Source organism: Pipistrellus kuhlii, unplaced genomic scaffold (assembly GCF_014108245.1).
Source record: "Pipistrellus kuhlii isolate mPipKuh1 unplaced genomic scaffold, mPipKuh1.p scaffold_m20_p_18, whole genome shotgun sequence".
Lineage (NCBI taxonomy): Eukaryota > Metazoa > Chordata > Mammalia > Chiroptera > Vespertilionidae > Pipistrellus > Pipistrellus kuhlii.
The window spans coordinates 18,860,540-18,887,121 of record NW_023425493.1 but is presented as its reverse complement, the minus strand read 5'-3'; the positions used below and the strand labels follow the sequence as shown (position 1 = coordinate 18,887,121).

Genomic DNA, 26,582 nt, shown 5'->3' with positions numbered 1-26,582 from the left:
TCCCCCGAGGGATCCCAGATTGGAGAGGTGCAGGCTTGGCTGAGGGATACCACCCCCCCCAACTTCACCCCCACCTCCAACCCCCTGTGCCTGAATTTCATGCACCAGGCCTCTAGTAACAAGTAATAATACAAGAATAAAAATTGAGTTTCATGTACTCACAACAATAAACCTACTTTTGCCCCACCCTGTATTTCTAAAATTCTGCCAATAAGTAAATTGTTGCAGTTGTATAGCTTCCTATTCAGTAGAAGCCCAGTTTTTGTTAAGCTTCTCCTCTTCTGTGAAACACAAATACCTTGTTTTGGTGTACCTAGGTATGATTCCTTGCTCTTATAGGGAGAACTCCCTCTCCTACATGCACTTAATTTCTTATTTAATATTTTGGGTTTCATAATAGCCCTCCTCTTTATTTTTTGAGAAAAGAAAAGCTGTTTTTAAAATAGCCCTCTGTAATACAGTGCCCTCTCCATCTCCTGTTCTCTGAAAAGCGCAGTTTTATTTTCATTATGATGTTTGCATTCATCTCTATCCCCCTCAGCCGTGTGTAAGCCTTTTTTTTTTAATCCTCACTTGGGGATATTTTTCCACTGATTTTTAGAGAGAAGGAAAGACAGAGAGAAATACAATGAGAAACACATCTATTGGTTTCCTCCTGCACAGGCCTGGGCCAGGGAGGAGCGTGCAACTGAGGTACATACTCTTGGCCTCTTGGCAGGAATCAAACCCAGGACTCTTCAGGCCGAAGGCCAGTGTTCCATCCACTGAGCCAAACCGGTGGGGCTGTAAGCCCTTCTTTGTCTTGGTTCAAGGCTTTGTCCTTGGCATCTAGAACAAAAATAGGCACTTAGTAATATTTGTTGGTTGTATTAACTAATTAAATGATCCTTTTCTGGTTCTTCCCATTGGTCCTATAATTTTATTTGTGTGGCATTTTTGTATACATTAACTCCTACCCACCCCAATTTTGTTTTGGAGCATCAGCTGGCTAATCAGTATTTGCTTAGCAGTAGGCTTGGTGCTACCGTGTTTCCCCGAAAATAAGACCTAGCGCATGGAAAGATAAGACATCCCCTGAAAATAAGACCTAGCGCAACTTTCAGAGAAAAAAATTAATAAAAGACACTGTCTTATTTTCGAGGAAACAGGGTAGATACATAGCATGAATGAAATGGGCTTTATCGCTGCCTTTATGGAACATCACAGCTCTTTAAAGCCATGGCTGAGGTTGCTGTTTTAGCCTTGTGAATCTTCTATCTCCCGTTTTGTGGAAGTGGTACGTGCATGTCATTGCAGGCTTTGTTTGAGGTGTCCTCATCTTAGCCAATGGAATGTTTAAAGCATGCCTAAATTTACAAGGATCTTCAGGCTTTATCGGATCCTTTATTTTTCAGTAGTTTCTTCCTATCTTGATCTCTTAGTAAAATATGGTTCTTTAGTTTTAGAAACTTCTATTAACTGGTGCACAAATATTTTCAAAAATAATAGCTTTGCATTCATATTTTTATTCAGATAATCTCAACGAAGTCCAGAGCGTTTTGTAGCTCCGTGGGTATTGAGGTGTGTGTTTTTTCCTTCCCCAGTGGTAGAATTGTACTTGGTTAAATGTATAAAAGGCTCTGAACTGACCTCAAAAATGCCTAATGGTTAAAAAATGTCACTCGCATTCCGTATTTAAAGAGTGTTATTCCATTTTCCTCTTTGATTTGGTTTGTAGGTAATGTACACCGTGGATTGCTTTACCTTATTCTTCTCAGTAGATTATATATTGTATCCTAGAACATGTTCAGGCATTTTCTTTTGAGCCCTGAGAATGAGCTCTAACCAAATGGCAGCTAGCCTAGCTTTTTCTTTGGCCAGAATTACATCCTCATTTTCCATTACCTCACTTATATCCTTTTTTTATCCTTATTCTTTTTATATATTTAAAATTCCGCTAACATTCTTTAATGGTATACGTAGTTTCTGAAGTTTATTTTAGATCACTCATTAGCTTATGATATAAAAAGGCTGGGGAGGGGTTGCATTAATTTCTTTCCTGTGTTCATCGTTTTTCTTTAAGAGCCTATCTCTTTAAAAAAAAAATAATAATAATGCATAGCAACTATACAGTACTGCATCTCAGTACTTAATGTAATTCCCAAATTCCAGCAGCTTTGCCAGTGGTACTTCTAACTGTTAATGTTTCAATAATTAGTAATTTTTTAAGAAAAAAATTAGCCGAAGCCGGTTTGTCTCAGTGGTAGAGCATCAGTCTGTGGACTGAAAGGTCCCAGGTTCGATTCCGGTCAAGGGCATGTACATTGGTTTCGGGCACATCCCCAATAGGGGGTGTGCAAGAGGCAGCTGGTCGATGTTTCTCTCTCATCGACATTTCTAGCTCTCTATCTCTCTCCCTTCCTCTCTGTGAAAAATCAATAAAATATTTTTTTTAAAAGAAAAAAATTAAAGATTAATAATAAAAATTCTTTTTTTTAAGATACTTTATTGATTTCACAGAGTAAGGGAGAAGGAGAGAGAGAGAGAGTCCTCAATACTGAGAGAGAACCATTGATCGGCTATCTCCTACACACCCCCTTCTGGGAACTGAGCCCACAACCCCAGCATGTGCCTTCCTGGGAATCAAACCGTGACCTCCTGGTTCACAGTTTGATTGCCAACCACTGAGACACATCAACTGGGAAATAGTGAAAATCTTAATAATTAACATTCAGTACTTATACTATATGCCTGATGTGCTGTATACTTCTATAAATTAATTATTAACAATTTATAAGGTAAGTGATATTGTTCATATTTTGTAAGTGGAGAAACTTAGACAAGGGAGGCTATTTGACTTACAAAGTTATGCATTTTAAGTAATTCACTTATAGTTCAAGAAAAACAATATGAAATTGTATCAATATTTTGGGAATTTGTATGTAGATTGAAATTTAGCTCAATCTTTTAATCTTTCTTATAATTATCTATAGATCTACAACATAATAACTGTTAACCCCACTGATAAAAATTGAAAAGTGAGCTTATTTTTAGGTGGCTTTTTTGGAGGTAAGGGGTGGGATTGTGGCATTGTAAGTGGAATCAATCCTTTCTTACTTGGTTATCTTTCATAGACCCTAAAATAAAAAACTAAAAACTTGTTAGTGTGTAATAATCTTTAACTTACTATTAAGTATATAAAAATAGTATTACATTACATTTACAAGTAATTTAAAATATTTTCATGATTGCAGAAGATTTTACAGGCTTTTTATATTATTACCAGGAGGAGACCTAAGAACAATAATGCTAGAAGAATTAGCATTCTCACATGATAACTCTCAAGTGAACATTAGACTGAAAATTTGGCCTTTATACTCCACCAGGCTTGAAGCCTAAGGATATGTTTATTTATAGATATCAACTAAATTTCAAGGTGGTGTCTAATATTGGCATTGTCCAAAATCTCAAGTTTTAAAAGTAGACTGCAGAGACGCCAAGTTTCCTAGGCATTGAATGCCTCCCACTGAGAGCGGCAGAGTCTAAATCTCTTTTAGGATAAGCTCCATTTCATTTATTAAGAATAACTGACATGAATCTTTTGGTAAGCCAGTTCCAAAGTTATACTCAGTCTTATTGAAGCTACGGCAACCACGGTTTTATTCCAGGTAAACGGCACAGTAGCTAGCTACTAGGCCTTTCCTACCACATAGGCAACCTGTCGACTCTCTCATAAGATCCTCATTAAGCCCTCGCTGGTATATCTCAGTGGTTAGAGCATCAACCTTTGGATGGAAGGTTCATGAGTTCGATTCCCCATCAAAGGCATTTCACCTCGGTTGCAGGTTCAATCCCCAAGTCATTGCACTTACAGCAGGCAACCATGATGTTTCTCTCTCTCTATTCCTCTCCCTTCTTCTCTCTCTGTTGAGTCAATGAAAAACATATCCTTGGATGAGAATTTTAAAAAACAATAACAAAAGAGCCCCATTAGGCTGAAATTTCTAATATGGCTATTCTTGCCTTAATTTTTATTTTTTTATGGTCCACTCTCTTTCCTATCTGCCATAATAGCTGGCATAGATCTATTAGGTTATAATGAAGATCATAGGCCAGTGTAATTTTATGCCTGAAAACTTGGATATTATTTCTTTTAACACATTTATTGATCACTTACTCTGTGCAAGGCACTGTAATAAGTATTTCAGAAAGTATGTAGATGAGCTGCACACCCCCAGTGGGGGATGTGCGGGAGGCAGCTGATCGGTGTTTCTTTCTCATCGATGTTTCTAGCTCTCTATCCCTCTCCCTTCCTCTCTGTAAAAAATCAATAAAATATATATATATATATATATATATATACATATATATATTTTTTTTTTTTTAAGAAAGTACGTAGATGAGTGGTAACCTGATAGCTACTGTCCACTGAGTCCATACTGTGTCAGGCATTCTAAATGTTTTGCCACATGTATTACCTAACTTACTTGATTTCACACTAATTATGTGAGCTAGGCAAGGTACTGTTGTTATCCCCATTTTATAGATAAGAAAACTGAGGCAAGATATATAAATTGCCCAGGGTAGCACAGCTGGTAGATGGTAGAGTTGGGCCACAAATGCATGCAGCTTGGGCTTTAGAAACTACCCTCAATCACTACATAATACTGATTCTTATTCCTTCGTCTCAAGGAGTTCACTTGCATAAGTTATCCTTAAGCTCTCCAGACACTCCGGAACAGAGCTGTATCAGCTCCCTGAAGGAGACTAGAAGGCCCAGCAGCCAAGGCAGTTTAACATTCAACCCAGTTTTGTTTGTTGACTTGCACATCATTCTAGTGTTACTAATATTCCTCTCCTGTGAAAATTCTTTAAGACTTGTCTTTGATTGAGTTTGGATGTTCACATGATATGCTACAGTTGTATCAATAAATGAAATGCCCTAGTAAAGTTTTACTTAACTAAGATTTTATATAACAATTAGATATCTAATTCCTCCCAGAAATCTTAGAGCAGATTTTTCAGGGATGGGGGTTGGGTAGTTCTGGGGATGGTGAGGAGGGCCTTGAAAACCATTCTAAGAGGAAGAGGTAAAATAAAGAATAAAACACAATAAGGTTTTAGTGTTCTCTTACCTTCTCTCCAGAAGTTTTATTTTGAGATGTGTCAGAGAAAAAACAGTGGTCAAGTGGACTTGAGTTGTTCAAATAAATGATAGTCTTCAGTTCCGATTGGATTTTCTTTTTGTTTGAGCAGAAGTCTGATGAGATTTCTCTAAAATTTTACTACTAGTTCACAAATGAATTAAGGGAAGGTCAGCTCTAAGCAATGGACATGTTTCTGGAAGGAAGTTGTTTCAGAAGGTTGGTAACAAAGATGAGTTAAAGACATACACGTTATAAAATGGAGTTAACATTTGAACTAGCCAAACCCCTTTGGACGTGGTCGGCAAACCGCAGCTCGCGAGCCGCATGTGGCTTGTGAGCCGCAGTTTGCTGACCGCTGCCCTGTGGATTCTGCTCTGAAGCAGTTGAATCTCAGAATCTCCCTATTGGGGGAATACCTAAAGTTCTTACAGTTGTTTTAGTCTTACCTGTAAGTATGCAGTAATGTTGCAAAGCTGTCCCAAGCTTTCTGAATTGAATAGCACGATATTTCCAAATAGTAAGAATCAGTAAGTTAGAGAGGGAAAGTATCCTCCTATATAACAAAAGCCTAATATGCAAATTGACCCAACAGCTGGTCACTATGACGCCCCCTAGCCACCAGGGGGCAGATGCTCAACACCGACAGCGGCGGCAGTGGGGGGTGGGGTTGGGGTTGGCAAGCAGGCGGTGCTAGACCAGCCAAGGCAGATACCAGTGGGGGCTCCCACATCACCCTGCCAGTGGCCTCATAGATCAGTCCTGATCACCAGCAAAGCCTACAGACCTCCCCATCGAAAAATTTCGTGCACCGGGCCTCTAATTTATAAATAAGCTTAGAGTTATAATTTATATCTCTGTTAGACCATTGGCTTATTAAATAGTCTGCATTTGTATAATATTAAAATCTTACTAATATAACAACATAAAATCTTACTAATATAACAACATAAAGTACACATGCACTTTTGTCCAGCAAATCATATGAAGATTTTACAAAAAAATGTATTTATATATTTCTGTTTTTTGTAAATTGACCATTTAAATATTGTCTACATTTATTGTTTTGTTTGTTTGTTTTAAAAATAACATTTTAATACTGTGGGTCACTTAATTCTTCTGGGAAATTTGCATAAAATAATACTGTTATGAATTTAGATTTAATTATTTCATGTGAAAGGCACAGATTCCATTTGAAATAACTTTTATTTAATGCAAAACATATTTTTATTGGCAAAACTAGAGTTTTCTCTAATTTCCTGTCTTTTTATAAATAAAATGTATGACTTGACTGAAATCTTTAAAAATAATTTTTCATAGGAAGAAAAATCTCAGAGTTTTTAAATAAATTGGTAAAGATGTCGAACATGTATTCAATTTTGATTTAAAGTAAAGCTGATGTTTGTTTTACTTTGTGGCAAATATTTACATTGCAAAAACCAAGGTTTGCCCATATTTAGTCATTGTAATTTTTAAAGTAACTAAGATTATGGCAACTAATAATATTCTGCTGTATATTGAGGGAAAATGAAACCATATTCATAAATTCTCTTTTATAGGTACGGTAAAATTTGTTTAAAAAATTATATCTGTAGAAATGGATTGTGCAAAATCATATACATGTAAAATTTACATTTTCAGGGACTGAAAAATACAGTTCTATTTAAGTTGTAGACGGTCTGGTCTCCCTTTAGTCAATAGGCTTGATCATCATCTGAACTGCTCTCAAGGAGTATGACCCGCCTCGGTATTCGGCCCAAAAGATTCCGTCTTGGTACTTGCTTCTGTAGTGGCCTCCTCGGTACCACACTCCGTTCAGGTTAGAATGCGCACAGGCGTTGTACCACCAGCCTCCTTTATGGAAGTGCGCACAGTTTCCTTTGAGGGAAAAACAGAGTTATCAGAGTAAGTTTCTTCTGAGTGTGGTACTCTGCACACCACCCAAAACCTAACTCTTTCTGAGGAACAGTACGTGTTCCTTACTGATTTCCGTTAGCCTTTATCTTCATAAATTTGTTTCTTCATTTACTCTGTCACTGTTGCTTAAATATTAAGAACATGGAAGATCACTGGAACTTTCTTACCTTGCCCTTTGCTTGCTTAGGATTTGTTTTGTTGATGTTGTTGTTGTTGTTTTTTAAGTGATTTAATTTAATTTTTGCAAGTAGCAGCGTAAATAAAATGCAAGTATTATTTGCATGTGAGAGAGAGATTGGAAGGGAAGATATACCCAAGTGGCTCCTTCCTTCACTCCCTATAGCTCTTTATTCAGAAAATGGCTTCTCACAGAAAAAAGCACCCACCCCAGCCCTGCTGCCCATCCCTCTGTTCACTTCCTGAGCTTCCTTTTTCTTAGAGGCATTTGTCTCCCTCTAGGCTAGAGCAAGCTCCAAAGGGCAGGAACTTCATTCACGCTGTGTCCTCAGCACCAGCTGGCACATGGGAGGTGTCCAGTTAGTGTTTGTTGTGAATTTTAGGCAGTTGACAGTTTTATTTCAAGATGAGTGCCTTTTTGTTTTGTTTTCCATTTCCCCTCCCTCCAACTTAGACCACTAAAACCATCTTCACAGAGGCCATGCATTGAGATTGCCTTACAGCAGCGATTTTCAACTGGTTGTCGCAAGAATTAAAAAAAAAAAAAAAAAAAAAAAAAAAAGCAGTACCTGATTCCTTAGTCAGGCACTGACATCTTTTCCCTTTGATTGTCAAATAACAAAATGACAACAGCCAATACAATAGCTGTCTGGTGTGAATGAATCAAAATCATCCACATTTTTTTGTCTGATCGGCAAAAAATATATATTTTTGGTGTGCCATAGAATTTTAGTAATTCATTTATGTGTGCCATGAGAAGAAAAAGGTTGAAAATCACTGCCTTACAGTTGTAGAAGAGATCCTAAAGCTATTCCTTTCCAGATTATTTTCCTTTTGACTGAGTCCGAAATGATCTTTCTAGAAAGATTTTGAGTGGTATACACTTTAATAACAGGTTCTATTTCAATCACAGAGAGTGGTGATTCTACAAAGAATGCACACCAGCTTTTCTCCTACCCACCTGCATACATATCCTTATCTCTGTCCAGTGTGGTGAATTGTTTGCCATTGTGCCACATCATAGAGTCCCCTGCATTTCCCTGGTAAGTCCCCAGGCGCAGTCTGTAGAATTCACTTTCAGGTTCCAGGCGAAAGCTGCTGTATTCTGCGTAGACTTTTTTATCACTCCAGTCTTCCAATTCAATCAGCAACTTGTAATTATCTTGGTTGCTAAGCATATAAATATTTTCCAATCCAAGCCAGTATTCTCCGTCAATGTTTCCAAACCCTTTCTGTGAATTAAAAAAAAAAAGCATGAGTACATAAATAACTGTAGAGATAGTACATGTTTTAATAGATAGGTTTTAAACGTTTGAGCATAATGACATTGGCCATTTAAGTGGTAATGTGAAATTCCATTTTAGTAGTCACCCCATTTTTATGAGCCCCCTCATAGTCACTTAGTTTTGTTTTGCTTTCTCTTAACTTGTCACCAAGAGTGAATTATCACATGTTATTTCACAGTTTTGACTGAATTATTAACCATAGAAAATATAGTTTCTACCATCTGCCATACTTAAATGGAAAATATATACCACTCATTAAAAACAAAACATTAATATGGTTATCAGAGGTAATTAGTCCTAGAAAGGGGGTAATTTTTTTAAAGTCCTATGTTTTATATTATTGTTTAAATATACTTAAGAAAATAAATAAAATAAATAAAAATAAAAAAATATACTTGATGGGTACAGATGTGGTTGTACACAAGCAGTTATTGCCTTAGAAAATGGAATTAGGAGAAGTCTTTGCAAAAACTACTTACATGTATGAGTCATCCAGATGGAAAGGGGTCATTTTAAAATGCATCTTCGATTTCCTTTTTATATTTTAATTTTTACTTTAAAACTAGAGATGAGAACCGTGTTTTTTTTTGTGTGTGTGTTTTTTTTACAAATGTCAGTAACAAAAAACATGGATAGTTATTTTTTTACCTCTGTGTCTAATATATAGAATGGGTACTGTTCTCTTGTCTGATTCACTAACTTACCTTATAATTGTCCCAGTTTCTGAAGAAGTTGACAGAGCCATCTGTCCTCTTCTGAATAACAGTCCAGCCCCCAGGGTCCAAACTGTTCTCACACCATAACTGCACTGGTCCATTGCTGTTTTCAGGTTTAATCATATAAATTCCACTGACTGAGTAGCCAGCCTCTTTTGCATGCTGGCAATCTTTGAATGGTCCTGTAATTGAAATATTGATTGGCTGGAAACTTAATATGAAAACAGCCATATTAAAATAGTTTTTAATCAGGAGCCTTACCTTTGTATCTTTCTTTACAGAAACCACTTTTTGTCTATTGTGTACACAATGCTATAAAAGTTAAAGGCTCAATAAAAGGATTAGCACAGCCCCACTGTGACTTGTGTCATTTTCCACTGATCTTGCAAGTCTTTGTACACAATCACACGTTTTTATACTGTTATCATCATAACACATAGAAAGTTGGATTCCGTCTTTTTATTTTAACAAACATTTCCATAGTCTGCATTCTAGCATTTACGATGTTGACATATTATTTATTCCGCTGAAATTGGACATTGGACATTGAGGCTTTATCTGATTTTTGCGGATAGAAATGACACTAAGCAAAGTGTCTTCTTATGTTTCATTTTTTTCATATTTTCTTACAAAAATTTTGTGGGATTGATCTGGATCAGGAGAGTGTGAAACTTTTACAGGTCTCCATACTTCCCAATTTACCGTTTTTAAAATTTGATTTCAGTGGAATACACTAGTTCTTTGAAATATTAAAAACATCATGCCATGATGAGTTTTAGGATTGCTGAATGTTCTATTAACATTTTGGAAACTCAGACTGTACATTCACATTTTAAAGACTGAAAAGCCCTGAAATAAACCATGGTTTCCCAAACTTGTAAAATCTTCTAATTTTTCCCCCTGTGCAACAAATAGTCCATGAGAATCCATTTCAGGAATGTTGGCAGTGTGCCTTTCTAAAGACTTGTATCAATTTTATGACTAATAGTAATTTTTAAATTGAATCTACACAATCACCCTGTGATAGTTTGCAGATGTTCTATAGATGAGACAGTTAACTATAGACTGAGGTCCCATACGGAATAAAGTAGTAAACCCTAGACTTAAAACTATTTCTTTCTAATCCCAGAGACCATGCTCTGACCTGCTGTTACATTTTAGAGTTTTATGGAGTCTCTAATTTTTTTAACTCACTAATAATTTCTTCCTGTCTCAGATGACAAAGCATTTTTTAAAATCATTTGTTGAGTGTCTAACTCGTGAACTGGTGATAGCCACATTTTTGGATCTAACCACTGAGAAAAACTGGCCAGGGCTGTTCACAGCCTTTTGATGCAACACTTAAAGTAGTCATTGTCAGTAACTGTTAGTTCTCTCCCTTTTTCCTTTTTAACCTTCACACAGTCATAACTTATTTAATAATCTAAGTATTTAACAATTTAATAAATATATGCTTATTTCGTTTATAGATTTAAGGTGGCTGTTCAAAGATGAACACACGGTCATTTCTACTGTAGCAAAATATTGTATTTCTGAAAAACCCATGTTCTGCAAAATCATGCACTGAACATAACAGCCAGTGTTAGCTGTTAGCATACTTCGTTATCTGTTCAGTTAGCTTGTGGCATAAAACTGATGAAATGCTTGGGAAAATCCCATGTGAACCAAAATGACCCCTTTGTTTTACTGATATTATTCTCCCTCTTTTGCTGGTCACATGTGAGCTCCTTGACATTACAGAAACATGCATTGTAGTCAAATCAGAGAAAGGTAGAGAAGTTGTATTTCAAACAGTATAAACTTTAGAGAATTTAAATTTCATATGTGGGAATGAAATGGAAGGAAAAGTGAAGTATGATTTCCAAGTCCATTCTTAGATTATTCCATGTAATGCATGGCAATATATTCACTTATATATTCATGGAACTTCCCATGGGCAAGAACTGTATCTTTTGGTTGTCTATCAGCAGTTTAAACCCAATTAGGCACTCAAGTATTTGTTGAACTAAATGAAAAAAAGCCACAGTGGTTGCTCAGTTCTGCGTTTTTCCAGAAATGTCTTTGCTGCTTCTGCTATAGGCTAGTAACTGTTTTAGGCTCAAGCGGTAAAGAAACAGCCATAGAGTAAAGTGGGGAAGTGGCAAGAGAGAATTTCGCTATAGCATGGCAGGTGCTTTGATGGAGTTATACATCCAGGTTGTGCACATGGGAACACTGGCTAAGAAATAGCTAACCCAGATTTTTAGGAAAGAGATCAGTCCACCTGTATCAGAGCCGAGTTTCAAAGATAGGTTAGTAGGCTGGCGGAGCTAGCACACCAGTCATGCGCTGAGGTGGAGGCAGAGGAGGGCTCTGTTCCAAAGGAGTTTGAGTTCAGCGGGCCTCAGTGTGAGTGACTGAGGGTGCCACTGAGAGCTCGCAAGGTAGACGCTGGGGCTGAAACTGGTTTCCTCGGTTTAAAAGTAGTCATCAGGGTTATTTCCAAAGTTAGCCAGAGTCTTCTAAGTTGTCACTTTCAGAGTAGTCAGAATATCTTGTTTTAAAACCTATTGGTGCTGTAATTAATGTAAGCATGAAGTGATTTTTGCAATACAGATAACTCATTTCAGAAATTTGCTTAATCTCTGTCATCTCTGTATTGTTTAGTTCATGAATATAATCTTTGTAAATATTTACTCTGCACACATTGGAGTATAGCTTGGACAGTTTATATTTAAGTATATATTCATGAGTTGGACTTTCATGAGGTTATTTAAAATGCTGTAAAATATTTATTTTATTGTTTCTTGTTGTTAATCCTCTCCCAAGGACATTTTTCCATTGATTTTCAGAGAAGTGGAAGGGAGGGGGAGAAATAGAGAGAGAAACATTGATGTGAGAAAGAGACATCGTTTGGTTGCTTCCTGTGGGGGGGGGATCAAACCTGCAACCAAGGTACATACCCTTGACCGGAATGAACCTAAGACCCTTCAGTCCACAGGCCAATGCTCTGTTCACTGAGCCAAAGCAGCTAGGGCAGTGCTATAAAATATTTAGAAACACCAAGGTTTTAAACGTTGACAGAATATTTATAAAATACCTTTTTCTTTCTGCTACTTAATATGCCCTTGGATGTTTAAACACATGAAAGAATTCTGGGTTCAATTTATGCAAATTTAAAATGATCTTCAACTTTAATTTTCAACCCACATTTTTTTAGAGGGCTTCATATTTACAAGGTGGATGCCTGTTAGACTTAGTTGATATAAAGGCTCAGGAAAATTTAGTTGAAATTCTCCTTCAGTACATGTGGATACAATTAATAAAAGTAGTGCTTATTGTTACCTTTTTTCTCATCAGTAAAGATAGTAAATATAAGAATGGCAGAAATATTTTCTCATTACTTACATATCTCATTTACTTTCTGCTCTAGGACAAATCATTCTTATATGTTTTACTACTTTCTCTGTACTGTAAAAAAAAAATTGCTTAGTGGGAATTCTTAAATGACTGGTAGAAAAAAACCAGTTTTCTTTTTGAGAGATCAAATATAACTTGTTCATTTAAATGTTATCAGAAATTAATTGACAAATTATTTAGGAATTTGTTCATAGTGGTTCAATGGATATAGAAGTACCTTTGCTTTAAAATAGGAATTTTATTAACCCATTTCTTACATTGGATAATCTTGTGATATTCTTCGTCTCCTTGACACACACCTTGATTCTTATCTAGGCAAGAAACTAGAATTCTGTACATGGAATTTGAAGGACCAATCTCTTTCTGGCTCAGTTTTTTTGATGATTAAAGTTTGTACAGGGCTAACGAATTCCAGTTAATAGATCTGATTCATAGAAAGAAAAATATTGACCTGTAATTTTCCAGCGGGTATAGAGCATAAAGAACCCACATTTTGAACAAAGCAGTGAATTAAATAAAAGATTTCAGCCCTGGCTGGTGGGTCAGTGGGCTGGTGCATCATCCCGTACACTGAAAGGCCTCGGGTTCCATCTCCGGACGGGGTGTGTACGGGAAGCAGCTGACTGATGTTTCCTCTCCCTTCCTCTCCCTCTAAAATGAGTGGAAACATTCTCAGGTAAAGATTTAAAAAAAAAAAAAAAAAAAAAAGCCATACTTTGAATAACACTTGTGCTAGGAATCATCTTTAACATACCTGCCCTTATTCTACAAACTAATTACCTAAGCAAAAAGGAGAATCCTGCCTTTTTTATTTTTAAATTTCTCATTTTCTTACTTTGTCCAAATACTATTCTCTTTGTGATAGGAGAAGCAGGACATAAAAACCCAAAACCCACCAATTTAGAGCTTTCAGATAATTAGTCAGCAAGTAAAATCTTTTGAAAGGTAAACTCTCAAATTGGGTTTGAGTTAAGTATAAGGTACATGTATTTGACAGTATTTCTGGAATGAGAAGTGTGAGGCAGATACTATTATCTAAAGTGATAATAGATTCTTTCTTGTAATAATATGAATTACTTTATTAATCTTTAAATTCAAAATGCAGTTACCAACCTGAGCTTTTATTTTTGAAATTGTTAAAGAACTTACCTATTGTTTTTCATAATTAGTTAATAGAATTATATTCTAATGGGTCCTTTGCTTATCCACCAGTCTTCTTTATTTTTTGTTTGTTTGTTTTAACTGTTAATATAAGTATTCCACTAAAACCAATTGCATCTTTAAAATTTATAAATAGGAAACGTTTTAAATCATTGAAAATTATCTTATTGTGCACTTAAAAGCATACTTTTGGTTTCTAATGATTTTTTTCAAGTTTAACTTTAAATTCACTTTTATGACCTTTTACATATGAAAGCAAAGCACATTCAGAGAAGTGCACCCACAAAAATTATCATCAGTGATGGTCAGGCCACACACAAATCATTTTTTTCATGATTCACCTCATTTAATCATCACAACAGTATCTTTTACAAAAGAGGCAGCCCGGTCTCAGAAAAGCCTTGCCCGAATCCAAGGCTCCTGGCATTGAGGTCTATGCTCTAACACTCTGCAGGGAAGCTCACAACGCCCTTTATCTGTAAGGGATGAACTTATTTTTTATAGTGGTTCCATTTGTGAAAGAGTGGTGTTTTCTTCTGTAAAAGACTGACCTAAAGTGCAGCCACCAAGTAACATTGACTGCTAAGCATTTTATTGATGGCAGTTTGTCAGAGTGTAGCCGTTCCCAAACATTTTGTTTTTACAGTAGAGGGAAGGTAGTGTGCCTGGAGATAAGTTATGTTGAACTAACAATATTATGCCATTACTTCCTATAAGTTCATAATAAGTTTGTTATTTTTTAAAGACCATTTTAAAAGAAAATATAAAACTGTCATTAAAACACCTTTTAAAAAAATGATGGTAAGATATAGATAACATGACATTTACCAACTTAACCATTTGTAAGTGTGCAGCTCAGTGGCATTAGTACATTCTCATTACTGTGCAACCAGTCTCCAGACTTACTTTAGCTTGCAAAACTGAAAATTCTGTACCTCATTCTACAATTCCCATTCCCTCCCTCACCCCAGCTCCTGGCAACCCCCATTCTTCCTTCTGTCCTTAGGAATTTGACTCTTGTAAGTACCTCAAAAAAATGAAATTGTATGTATTTCACTTTTGTGACTAAGACACATTTTAAAGAATACATAAAATTGTTGTATTTAAAGACTTTAAAATGATAATGTACAGCCTACATGTAGAGACCAGTAATCTGAGCTTCTTGGTGTTCGAAGCATATGTAAGTACAACAATAGCCCCCATCTTCGCAGTCTTTGTGCAAACAGCTTAGACATATGTTCCAGTCCATGGGATATTATGAGAGTTTAGCACATTATTAAGAAAAGAAAATATTGTTTCTTGTAATAAGTTATAGTTGATAAGAATCACAGAATATTAGATCTAAAAAGGGTGTTAGAATCATCCAGTCCAACCAATGCTCATTGTACATGAGCATTGGTTGGACTGGATGAGAACACAGAGGCAGGCAAAGTGACTTACCCAAGGTCAATAACAAAGAAAACACATTTTCTCAATTCTGTGCACTTTCTTATATATTCATTAGTGTACTATTGAACATTCTTATAGTGTAATTAATATATCCTTGGATTTCAGAGACAGACATTTCTAGAATAAAATAACTAAAAACTTAATGTCTGCTTATAACAACAAATAATAACAGAAAAAAGTTATTCCTGTTCTTAACTTTTACATTTTAAATATTGATTTAGTAGGGATATATACCATTGTTTCATTAAAGCAAAAAGTCTTGTTTAATGGGACTTTTGATATGCTGAATCCCTAGCATGGAATGTAATTCCATAATATTAGATTTTTCTTGGACTGTAGCTCAATGTATAATAAAACCTAGAACTGATATCTCATTTCAGATAAGTATTGTTTAGTGTGTCGGCATATGAATATGTAAGTATTTATTTCTTCTAGAATTGGTGATACTATCCACTTAACATTCAGCACCCACAGAAAATACTCCATGACGGTTGTCTCCATGTGTACATAACTGTACACCCATCAGCTTATTAAAATCCACATGCTTCAATTATGTTTATTCATAAAGCATATGTATAAACTACTATACTGATTTTGTGTACATTAAAAGCTTATAAAAATATATACATTTTTAAAAGAATATACAAAATATATTTTTCTTTCTATACCCCGTGGATCATTTTGTACATATCTTTCCTTTGGAAAACAAAGGTGGTGGAGATATTAATAATGATCAGCATTTACACAATTTAATGGTGCTCTAGCCTATTGTTACTGAATGAACCCAGTATATAGAATGCATAAAGTACTTTCTTGAAGGTTTTTGAAATGACACAATTTGAAGAAGCTGTATAAAAATGGAATATTAAGTCAGTCAGCATCTATTTAGCATCTGCAAATGAGACACAATACCCATCTATCAAGAAGGAGCTTATAGTAGGAGGGCATCTTTTTATACGTGTATAGGTCCTGTGTGTATATATAAAGATAACTGATAATTCAAGAGCTAATATGAGAAATGTTTTACAGAGAGAAGAGATGTTCATGGGGGGAGGCAATCACTTCAAGCCTATGGGAGTCATAGGGGCTTCAAGGAGGAGCAGCTACTTTTATTTTATTTTCCTTCTTTTAGTCTGGGCCTTATTATTTGAATCGTTAGAAGACAGTGACTTGATCCATTTTATTGAAGCGGGTAAAGGAAATCAATAGAAGGAAAGCTAAAGAAGTAGGATGGATCTTTTGAGGATATTAGTCTTACCCGGCTAAACAAATTGGACTTTTTCAGTTTGCAGTTGAGGAACATGTAAGCAGAAGTGTGATGTTATCAAAGTGGTGGTTAAAGAAGATGGATTTTTTGGGCATGTAGAATATATTCTCATGGAGAGATAAAATGGAGTTATGGAGGCTAGTTGACAGGCTATTATAACATCTGAGTTCCATTTTATAGATGAAGAAACTGAGGTAGAGAGCAATTCTCCGCCCATGGCCACACTGCCAGTAATTGAGGAAGTTCCTATCCTCTAGACTCACATAAATAGTTTGGATCAAAACTAGAGTTCTGACTCTGAACACAAATGAATTAGCAATGAGCTTACTAAACTGCAACAAAGATGGCTTATTTTTGCACCTGGATCAGTGACTGTTACTGAGTGAAGGAAAGAATGAAATTAAGGACGAGAGGTAGAGATCTTAGGATGAATTCTAGGTTTGGAGTTTAGGGTTTGGGTTTGTTTTTGTGTGTTTTTTTTTGTTTTTGTTTTTTTTTGTGTGTGTGTGTGTGTGTTTTGTTTTGTTTTGTTTTGTTTTGCTAGTGAAAACATTTATACTTATTTATAGACTTAGAGCTGAGAGACCTATTTTTCAATTCTTAGTAGAAAACAAAAATAGAAATTTTAATATTATGTATAGTTACTTCACCAAGATGAGAATTGTTTCCTCAACTATAAAACATATTAACCCCGTACTTCCATTTTTAACAGTAAGTGGTAACTCACCTTCATTGATGAAAGTTACTGGTGGTACCTTGAAAGGGCTTTTGGTGGGAGAAGTCGGCAGATCAGGGGGTGGCATTAGATCTCGGGGATCGCCCGGATCCCTCTGTATCTCGTTACCTGCCAGCAGCCCAGGCGTGTACTGGTGACTGCTGGGAATGTGCCGCGGCACCACCTGGACGAGAGGGGGGGACCCATGGGGCTCTTGTCGGGAAAAGATCCGCAGGCACTGTTCTTCCAACAGAGTGATCATCACAGACTGGTTATTGACAAGATCAGTCAAGGAAGCATATTTCACCTCCAGCTCCCGGTACCTTGTTGCCATCCTCAGCATTTCTGTGGTGATGTTGAGGATTTTGTTTTCCAGCTGGGAAAGTTCGAGTGAGTTGTCCCTCTTCCGGATGATCTCGTGCAGCAGCTGCATGTAGAGCTGGGTAACCCGCGAGTTCATGTTCCGGCTCTCCTTCCTCAGCAGCTTGACCTCGTTCACGATGTTTCCGTCCACGTCCACCACCAGCTGCAGCACGTCTATCTCCCGCTTCTGCTTGGACAGCACGTCCTTCAGGTTCTCCAGGTCCATCCTGGTGATCATGTCTTTAATGGCGCCTGCATCTTGCCCTTTGGTGTTGACACAGATCGGCCCTGTTATTTTCTGTTCGGGGACCAGGAACGTGTACGCACACTTCTTGACCTCCTCTTTACTGTCGGTGGCCCGGGGATACCTCCTCTGGGTTATCTTTTTTATTTTGAATTCTCCTCTGCAGTGTTCGGTGCCCATTAACAGGAAGAGGAGCACACTTAGGGTCCAGATAAAAGCCTTCATTTTGAAATGAGTTTGGGTAACGTCTTCTACAAAACAAACCAGCGAAGGGAAGAAGGAAGAGGAATGAGTAGTAATCTACTTTTAAAGTCAGTGATGTAAAAAAGTACCTAAGGGGAAGACTGAACATCCATTAACAAATTGGACCAGAATCAAAGTTATTAATTTCTCAAGTTCATATCACAGCACCTTCGCATTTGTTTAAAAATTAGGGTTCAGAGGCTACCTTTCCAAGTGCCTCCTTCCTGCTTTCTGTGCCCAGCTCAGTGCGTGCCCACTGTGGGCAGAGGCACCTACGCAGACTTTTCTGGCTTTTAAAAAGCTTACTCACTACCTGGAAACTCTTAAAACGGCACACAGTGTCTGTAAGGCGTTCATTAAAACAGTGTTCCCTAACTAGTTTTACAGTTACTAGGTGACTACTAGTCAGTGTTTTCTATTTATCCTGTGCACTTTCGATCGAATTAGCCCTCTGGATGAATACCTTTATAAACTACCAAATTCAAGAAACATTTTTAGGTAAAGCTAAAATGGAAAAGGTTTAGCATCGGTGTTCCGTCGTTGTTGTTTTATAGCATGTCCTTTTGGGACTGGGGACAAGTTTAAGAATAATAGCATGCGTACAGTCATTATTGTGGGTAATCATGTTTCTCAACCATAATATTATATATGCTCTAAGCTGATACATAATTCAGCAGGTTCATTCTGCCTAACTGTATTTTAGAAAAATGTTACCTTTCTATGACCATTACCAAGGAAAGGAACTACCTGTGATGAGTGTGGTGGTTAAAGTTGGGAAGTGCCTTGGAGACCACCTCAGTCAAGAACCTCTTTGGGCCTGAGTGCCCGGTGAGGGCCCGGGCCACACAAGCAGGTGCTGTTGGAGCCAGGTCAAGAATTCAGGTTCCCTGGCTCTCCAGTGAGCGTTTATGGCAGTGGCATACACACTAGACGTGTGCTGGCTTGGGGTGTGTCGATTTTCCCGTGGCAGATGAGAAATACTTGTCCTCTATGCTGTAGTTTCTGTGAGAACTTACATTAGAACCAGTTTAGTTCCAAGAACCGAAGCCTCTCCCTTTCTCGGTAGCTACCTCCCTAAAGAGGAGCAACAGAGAGGACGTGTCCCTCCATCAGGTTCCTCAGCACCTGCTGTGTGTAACCCACCTTCTCCTGTACACCGCATTCCTGTCTGCTCTTGTGGAAGAATGGCAGTGGAGACACTAAAACAGAGCTTTTCTGCTTGTTTTCCACCAGGCGTCACTTATTGGAGAAGCTAGGGCCCAGGTTGTTTGTGCCCGTTAGTGCTAATTACAGTGCCATCCTACTTACTGCATGCCTGCTAAATGCCAGGCATGGCTTAAAGCCCTTCGCATGGATTAAACCATCTGCTTCTCATTACAGTCCTCGAAGGTAGATTGTCATGATCTTCGTTTTCAGACAAACTGGCAGCCAGAATTACGTGCTTACGCAGCTCCTGAGAGATGGAGCCACCGTTTGAACCCAGGCAGAAACTCCAGGGCCCACGTTTTTCATTAACCACTACATCACATGGCAACACGTTCTCTCCTTTTTCTACCAGCAGCACTACATCAACCCCCTGTGTTTATATTTACTTGGCACATTCCATTTTGCAAAGGAATAAAGTCGTGGAGAAGCTAAAACACTCACGTGGGATTCAGATCTTCTTGTGACTTCTCTAGACCTGTGGTTTTTATCCTGGTCATTCATAACAACAGAGTGTCTCTTTTCTCCAAATAGGGGGAGAAGGGTAATGAAAATATAGAATGGATGGAGTGTGGGGAATTATTGTCCTTTTATAAAATAGTTTAGATAGTAAGGGTGAGCATAATAATATTTCATATGTATATTAAAGGCCTTCTGTTGCTGACTGCTCATCAAACGTATACGTCCATGAATACTTTTAGTTTTTTATTTTTGTACTTCGCCTTCTGACATTTTAGAATTTAAGAGTCTTCTATTTTATTTTTAAAAGGGCTTTACTACATGGAGTTACCCACACAGAAAACCAATACAAGATTTCTCGTTATATTTATGGATTTATGAAATTCAGATGTGGTTTAATTTAAAAACTGAGGGCAAAAATAAATAAAGCACAAAGTAAGGACAGTAAAAGAGAAGCCCTCAGCCTCCTGGGTAGATGCACAGATTTCTCCTGTAGTTACTCACCTCGTGCTCAGGTCCCCTCATTTCTTGGATCATGAAATCATTTTAATAATCTATGAAATAAGCTACCAAAAACAAGGAAACTTTAGAAAGAAGTATGAATCTTCAAAACAAGTAGAATTTATGAACAATATTTCTATTTGAAAAGCTTGAGTTCCTACCAGACACAGATTTTTATAGAACAACTAAGCATATAATCCAAGACTGTTATGACTTTACATCAGTTTTTCACAGAAGAACAAAGATAAATTAAAATAACAATAGCTTCCTTTAAATATATTCTCTCTGCCTTAGCTATGTATTGGCTCCTGTTCATTAAATCATGACCGAAGTCACTGTCTACCGTAAGAGAATCTGACCTAAATTTGTATTTAGAGGAGGCAATTAAAATTTAAAAAAAATAAATACAACTCCCTTATCCTTACAAAAGTGTACTGACTTTGTTGTCATCTAAAACAGAGTAAGGAGCCAAATTTTTAAGTAGCAGACTGAGCTACGTCATGGGTAAAGAACTGGTTTTAAAAATACAGTTACTGTTACATTTTCTGAAACATTCTCTTATTTAATATTTTCCCACATATGTTCAGTTTTAAAAGTGAAAGATCCATAAATCTGTGTTACCTCATAAAACCTTTCTGTGTATGGTAAAAATTTTCCTAGATCCCAAGAGAATGTTATAAATTAGTTACAGTATACTTAGGTTTAAATCTGTCTTTGCTTGGTTGTTTTTTGGGGGGAAAGTCTTCCATGCTTTGTGTTAACTTTATTGGTACTTTTTTCCTCTTCATAGTTGCTACAGTGCCAGCTAGTAGAGAGAAGAAATTGACTTCCTTTCAGCTGGTAAACATATAGAGGCACCTCACTGCCTGTGCCATGCCCTGAAAACAGCATAAGGCAGCGAACTTGAATTTAGGAAGCATTGGAGATAGCTTAGATAAAGAATTTCCATTTGTGTTTTTGTGTTCTAGGAAGAGACTAGCTGTCTGTGTGCTTTGGGTTTTAGATTAAATGCTATCCTCGGGCTTCAGTACGAATTGAGATCTAATGAGATCCTGCACTTTGCATAGCAAACGATGAAAAGATGGCAAGTATTTCACATCCAGTATTGCTTGGAAATTTTATCAGAATCTCTGGTGAAACACATTTCACAGAGATCTTCCCAGTGGTTAGAGTTAAGAATGTGTAAGGAAAGGACCTGAAGTTGGAGAAATCTTAGCTTTATTGTTATTTGTTATTGAAGATACTTAAAATTAGTATCTTAAATATTTAAAAGGACAGAAGATCCCCAAATCATAACAAACAAGTATTTTTCATGTTAAAGCTTACTAATTAGTAACCAGGCATTAATAATTCTCATAATACAATTAAAGCCCCAGTTGAAATATTGAAAGAACACTCTTGCTTTTGGTTACCAAAATTATTTCTGTATAAAGTAAATACGTTTTCTGTCTTTTAATCATATATTTAAGTAACTGTATCTTTGGGGTTTTACTTTCTGTTGTCAGTGCTGACTTACCTAATACTTTTATCACATTTTCCTTTTCTCCCCAGTCCTAATCTGTAAGATTTTAGCGATGTTTACATATCAATAACTTTGCTATTTTAATTTAATTCGATTATAATAGTTTTTATTTCTGTTACCCAAGTTAAATTACTGTTACATGTAAACCTGGGAAGATATTTAAGATTTTGAGTTTTAGCACGAAATATCATTACAAGGATTTTTGCTGACATTTAGTTATACCATAATGAGGTTTGTTGCAAAGCCTTTCAGTTAATTTTATATCTTCTGTATTTTTTAGCTGTAGTTTAAGATATCTAACAGCATATAAATCTTCACACCCTGTATATATGTGAAGACTAATGTTTCTAACTTTTAAGTTTGTATTCCTTTGTTTTTAATCTCTATGCTATAAATATAGACCTTATACATAAATCTTAAACGTTTCTATCTAGTGTCACTATAGCACTTGTTTTCAGAAAGCCAACTTACATGCATTAATCTAAAAGCATGTCACTAAATATCATTAAGTTGAAAAATAGCACATTAATCACCATAAAGTACGTAATGACCAGGTTTTACATAAAGTTGAAAAACAAAACCTTTTCCAGATTAAATAAATGTTAGTGTATTCCAAAATTCTTTGTTTAATAAGAGATTTTGAAATTTCTATGACAGATGTAAAATCATTATGCATTTTGACATACATTAGAATTTTTAAGTAAAAACAAAAGCATTAAAATACCTTTTGCATCTGTTGGTAAAGAAAAGCCAGAAACTTGCCGCTCTTATTCTTGCTTTTAAAAATCAGTGTAGGAGTTTGTTCATCTGTGACTTTAATGGCAACTGCATCTTTGTTTTGGGCCGCTGAGTCCAGGCTGTAATAAGGAGCTTCTTTTTCTTCTTACCACACTAATCAATTGAATTTGACAAGCCACCTATGTCATTTTAAGTAGTGGAGTGGAAGTTCTGGTCTGCGGGCTGTCTTTAATCCAGCAGAGAAAGCGTGTGGCTTTGCTCTGTCTGCCACATGGAGAAACGCTGTAACCAGCTGCAGCTGACCAGACTGCATACACAGTGCCCTCGAATAGTGATTCCCTCTTTCTCAGCAGACTCAAGTTCAGCCCACATCTTACGTCACCAAAAAATTGCTGGAGACTGGGGGCGTGGGGAAGTCTCCTCCCCAGGATTTCCTCTCTGTGGCCTTAAAACAGGGGTGCGGGGAGTGGGACCAGCAGGAGAGGAATAGCTCCGAACAAGGAGAGACTGTGCAGGTTGAAGGAAGGGCACCATCTGGAAACAAACTATCCTCGTTCAGCGGGCAATCATAAAACAAACATTGTAGTCTGCTGGCCAGAGATCTTTTAAGCTAAATACTGAAAAAGCACAGTACTCGACTTCACTTAGAAGTAGCTGCAGGCTGATGAGTTTGTCTTTTGTTACAAAGAACAAGACACACTGGGTCAGGAGGCAGCCACCTAAAGAATGTAATGGTCTTTATAGCCTAGAAGGTTTAAATATTTCACTGAATTGCCATTTTAGAAGATTTTAAACGTTATCGGAAACCTAATGTTGTTGTAATATGTTTATCATTACCAAAAATAAGTGGAAACCTATGTGTAAAATTATTTCAGAAATTTAACATTTTTAAACCTAAACTCTGATGCTACATGTCACTTCCTTCTGTTCTAACAACATAGCAGCTCTTGTCTGAATAAGGTTATTCGTATGGTGGACAGGATATAAATGCAAACATAATTCTGACCTGAGGGGCGGGGGTTCTCCCTCTCTCTCTCTGTCTCTCTCTCTCTCTCTCACACACCATACACACACACACACACACAGGCATGTATACACACACACAGGCATGTATACACACACACCCACACGCATACATATGCACACATACACATATGCACGCACTCACTGTAAACTTGGACAAGTCACTTTTACCAACCTATGGCCCAGTTCTTCTGCTATGAAATTAGGGTGCTGGAGAGAGAAGTTGTTGAGTACTATAACTATGCTAACAAATTTCATTAAATCAGGAAATCCGATTCAGTAGCTCAGTAGCTGGGGATACACAAATTTAGGCATCTTAATTGATTTGGCTTAGTACTTCAACACTAAGTGGTAGACTGGGGGATTAAACCCTAACTCCGAAGCATTATGCCACACTCTCCCTGGAGTATATAGTTGCTGGTTGCTGCTGCAACTTCCTATACATACCTTGTGCTTTCCCCTCCATGTTGATGTACTTTATCTTTCTGATATCTACATTCAACTGTTGATCCATATATACTTATTTAAAATCAGCTAAGTTTCTGCCTCTTTTGCAGAATTGTTTCTTTAAATTCTTGTGACATACATAGATACCAGGGTTGCAAGCTCAAGGGCCTATAAAGACAAATGCTCACCACAAGAATGCAGCAGAGCCCTGGCTGGTTTGCCTTGGTTGGTAGGAGCGTTGTCCTGTACAGGTTCGATCCCCAGGCAGGGCACATACTCAGGTTGCAGGTTCGATCCCTAGTTAAGGCGTGTGTGGGAAGCAACCTACCAATGTGTCTCTCTCCTTCTCCCCCTCTCTTTTTCCCTTCCTCTCTCTACAAATCAATTTTTTAAAAAAAAGCAAGAATGGAGTAGGTGATATAATAAGCAAAGTAAATCAGACCATAACAGGAAAATGAGAGTTATGACAAACTTGTGGAGTATTGCGCCCTTTTCTGCTATACCTCGTTGCAGATCTCCCCATTTTTTAGGAAAAGAAAGTTATTGAGGTATTTCCTGTGATACTTCCTGATTTTACAAACACTGGCACAGATGGACTACCAGCTTCTGGCCTCTGATTTATATTATGTAACATTGCATGAGCATTCAGTGATCATGTTTTATTCACTAGTAGTTTAATCTGGGAAAATATGAGTAGTAAATTCCTCCTGAGTTTTTTCACTAGAGTGAGTTGAGCTTTCAGACTTTAGCAATTAATAATATCACTAAGCAGAGTAAGAAATTGGAATAGCAAGTGTTTCGGAGCAAATAATGGTTAGTTTGGCATGGAAAGTGAGTCAGGAGATCAGGTCAATAGAGAGATTTGGGAAGTCATTGGGAACTAGGTGATAGTTGAAGCTACCGAAGTAAAATAATCCAGAAAAAGTACATGTAAAGTAGGAAGATTAATGAAAGAATCACGAGGAATACCAAGTTCCAGGAATATTGGGGGGGGGGGGGAGGTGAGTAGGAAAGTTCTTGCCAGTCAAGACCAAGGAACACGGAATAGCAAAAAGACTACAGAGAGACAGGAAGAGACCAAGAGAGATGTTTAAAGATCTAATAACGAGGAGGCCATTTATCCCTTTGTCATTATAAGTTCCAGCAGAGAGATATAAATACTGACTTCAGATTAGATAGTAGGTTAAAGAGTAACTGGATAAGATGGCTGCGCCCAGGTGAACACCTAGCCGCAGCCACACACAACAATTTCAATAAAAAACAACTAAAATAGATATATCTTCAGAGGATCCAAGATGGCTGCGCCCAGGTGAACACCTAGCCGCAGCCGCACACAACAATTTCAATAAAATACAACTAAAATATAAAACGGACATTGCCCAGAACTACAGGAAGGTTGACTGACTGGAAATTCTACAGCGAGAAGCAAGGAGAAAACCAGAAGGAGGCGCGGAGGAACTGGAAAAGCCAAGGTACAGAGACGCGGAGAGGACGGAGCCGGAGAGGAGGGAGGCCGAGTGCCTGGCGGGCCTTCCCTAGCGGAAAGGAGATAAAACTCCGACTGTGCTGGGCCCCCGACTGCTCTGAACCCCAGTTCTAGGCCAGACCCCGGGGACTCAGGCTCAGCCATAGGGAGCCGGGCTGTAAGGCGGAACCCCGGGGAAGCGGCGAAAGGAGGTCCCGGAAGCACGCATTCTGGGCGCAGAGAAGGGACGGTCGGCTGTGCCGCAGGATCTCCCTGACGGGAAGGAGACTGGGGCTCCAGACTGCTCTGAAGGCCACCTCCAACTCCACTTCCAACTGAACTGAACCCCAATACCGGCTCATTGGGGGAGAGCATAGACTGTTCGGCAGCAGGCGAAAATCGAGGGCACCTTTCTCTCAGAGGCAACGGCAGCGAGCACTGAAGGACCTGCATAGGGCGGGGCTGACGGAAGCCAAAGCTGCAGGCTCCACCCTGAAACCCCATCCCATCTGTAACTGCGAAATGCGACAACAAAATAGATCACAAACGAAAGAAATGGAGGACAAAAAGCGTCTGGATATAGAGTTCAAATCTACGCTTATAAGGTTTTTCAAGAATGTCCTAGAAAAGATGGATAAGGGCTACGAGGATATGAAAAGAGATCAACTAGAATTAATAAGGAGTCATCAAGAAATGATAAGGGATCAACAAGAAATTAAAAATGCATTCTCTGAAATAAAAAATATTATACAGAGTCCTAAAAACAGAATGGAAGATCGCAAGAATCAAGTCAAAGATTTGGAACATACAGAGCCAGAAGACAGTCCTCCACAGAAGCTAGAAGGCAAGAGAATCCAGAAAATTGAAGATAATGTAAGAAACCTCTGGGACAACTTCAAGCGAACCAACATCAGAATTATGAGGGTCCCAGAAGATGAGAGAGAGCAAGATATGGAAAACATACTGGAAGAAATAGTGACAGAAAACTTCCCCCACCTGGGGAAAAAATTAGGCTTACAAGTCCAGGAAGCGCACAGAACTCCAAACAAAAGAAATCCAAAAAAGACCACACCAAGTCACATCATACTTAAAATTCCAAGAGCAAAAGACAAAGAGAGAATATTAAAAGAAGCAAGAGCAAAGAAGGTAGTTACCTATAAAGGA

General features: G+C 37.6%; 2 protein-coding genes across 5 annotated transcripts in view; one reads left to right on the top strand and one right to left on the bottom strand.

Annotated features, from left to right (window-relative positions):
• Positions 1-26,582, top strand: part of RALGPS2 (Ral GEF with PH domain and SH3 binding motif 2) — a 109,451-nt gene that overhangs the window by 59,212 nt on the left and 23,657 nt on the right. The gene's annotated exons all lie outside the window — the stretch shown is intronic.
• ANGPTL1 (angiopoietin like 1) lies at positions 6,207-22,851 on the bottom strand. Its single transcript, XM_036441923.2, has 5 exons — positions 22,470-22,851; positions 17,223-18,068; positions 9,208-9,401; positions 8,179-8,449; positions 6,207-7,001 (listed from the first exon to the last, which is right to left on the bottom strand). The coding sequence occupies exons 2-5, from the start codon at positions 18,040-18,042 to the stop codon at positions 6,814-6,816; spliced, it is 1,473 nt and encodes a 490-aa protein (XP_036297816.1). The 5' UTR covers positions 18,043-18,068; positions 22,470-22,851; the 3' UTR covers positions 6,207-6,813.

What these genes read in the sequence shown, in the direction of transcription:
- ANGPTL1 (XM_036441923.2), bottom strand. Translation starts at nt 18,042, where the DNA reads ATGAAGGCTTTTATCTGGACCCTAAGTGTGCTCCTCTTCCTGTTAATG. An exon ending in AGTAACTTTCATCAATGAAG is followed by an intron (nt 9,402 to 17,222) that starts GTGAGTTACCAC and finishes TTTCAATTACAG; the next exon opens with GACCATTCAAAGATTGCCAG. An exon ending in AGATAAGGATATGTATGCAG is followed by an intron (nt 7,002 to 8,178) that starts GTGGGTAGGAGA and finishes TTTCCCTCAAAG; the next exon opens with GAAACTGTGCGCACTTCCAT.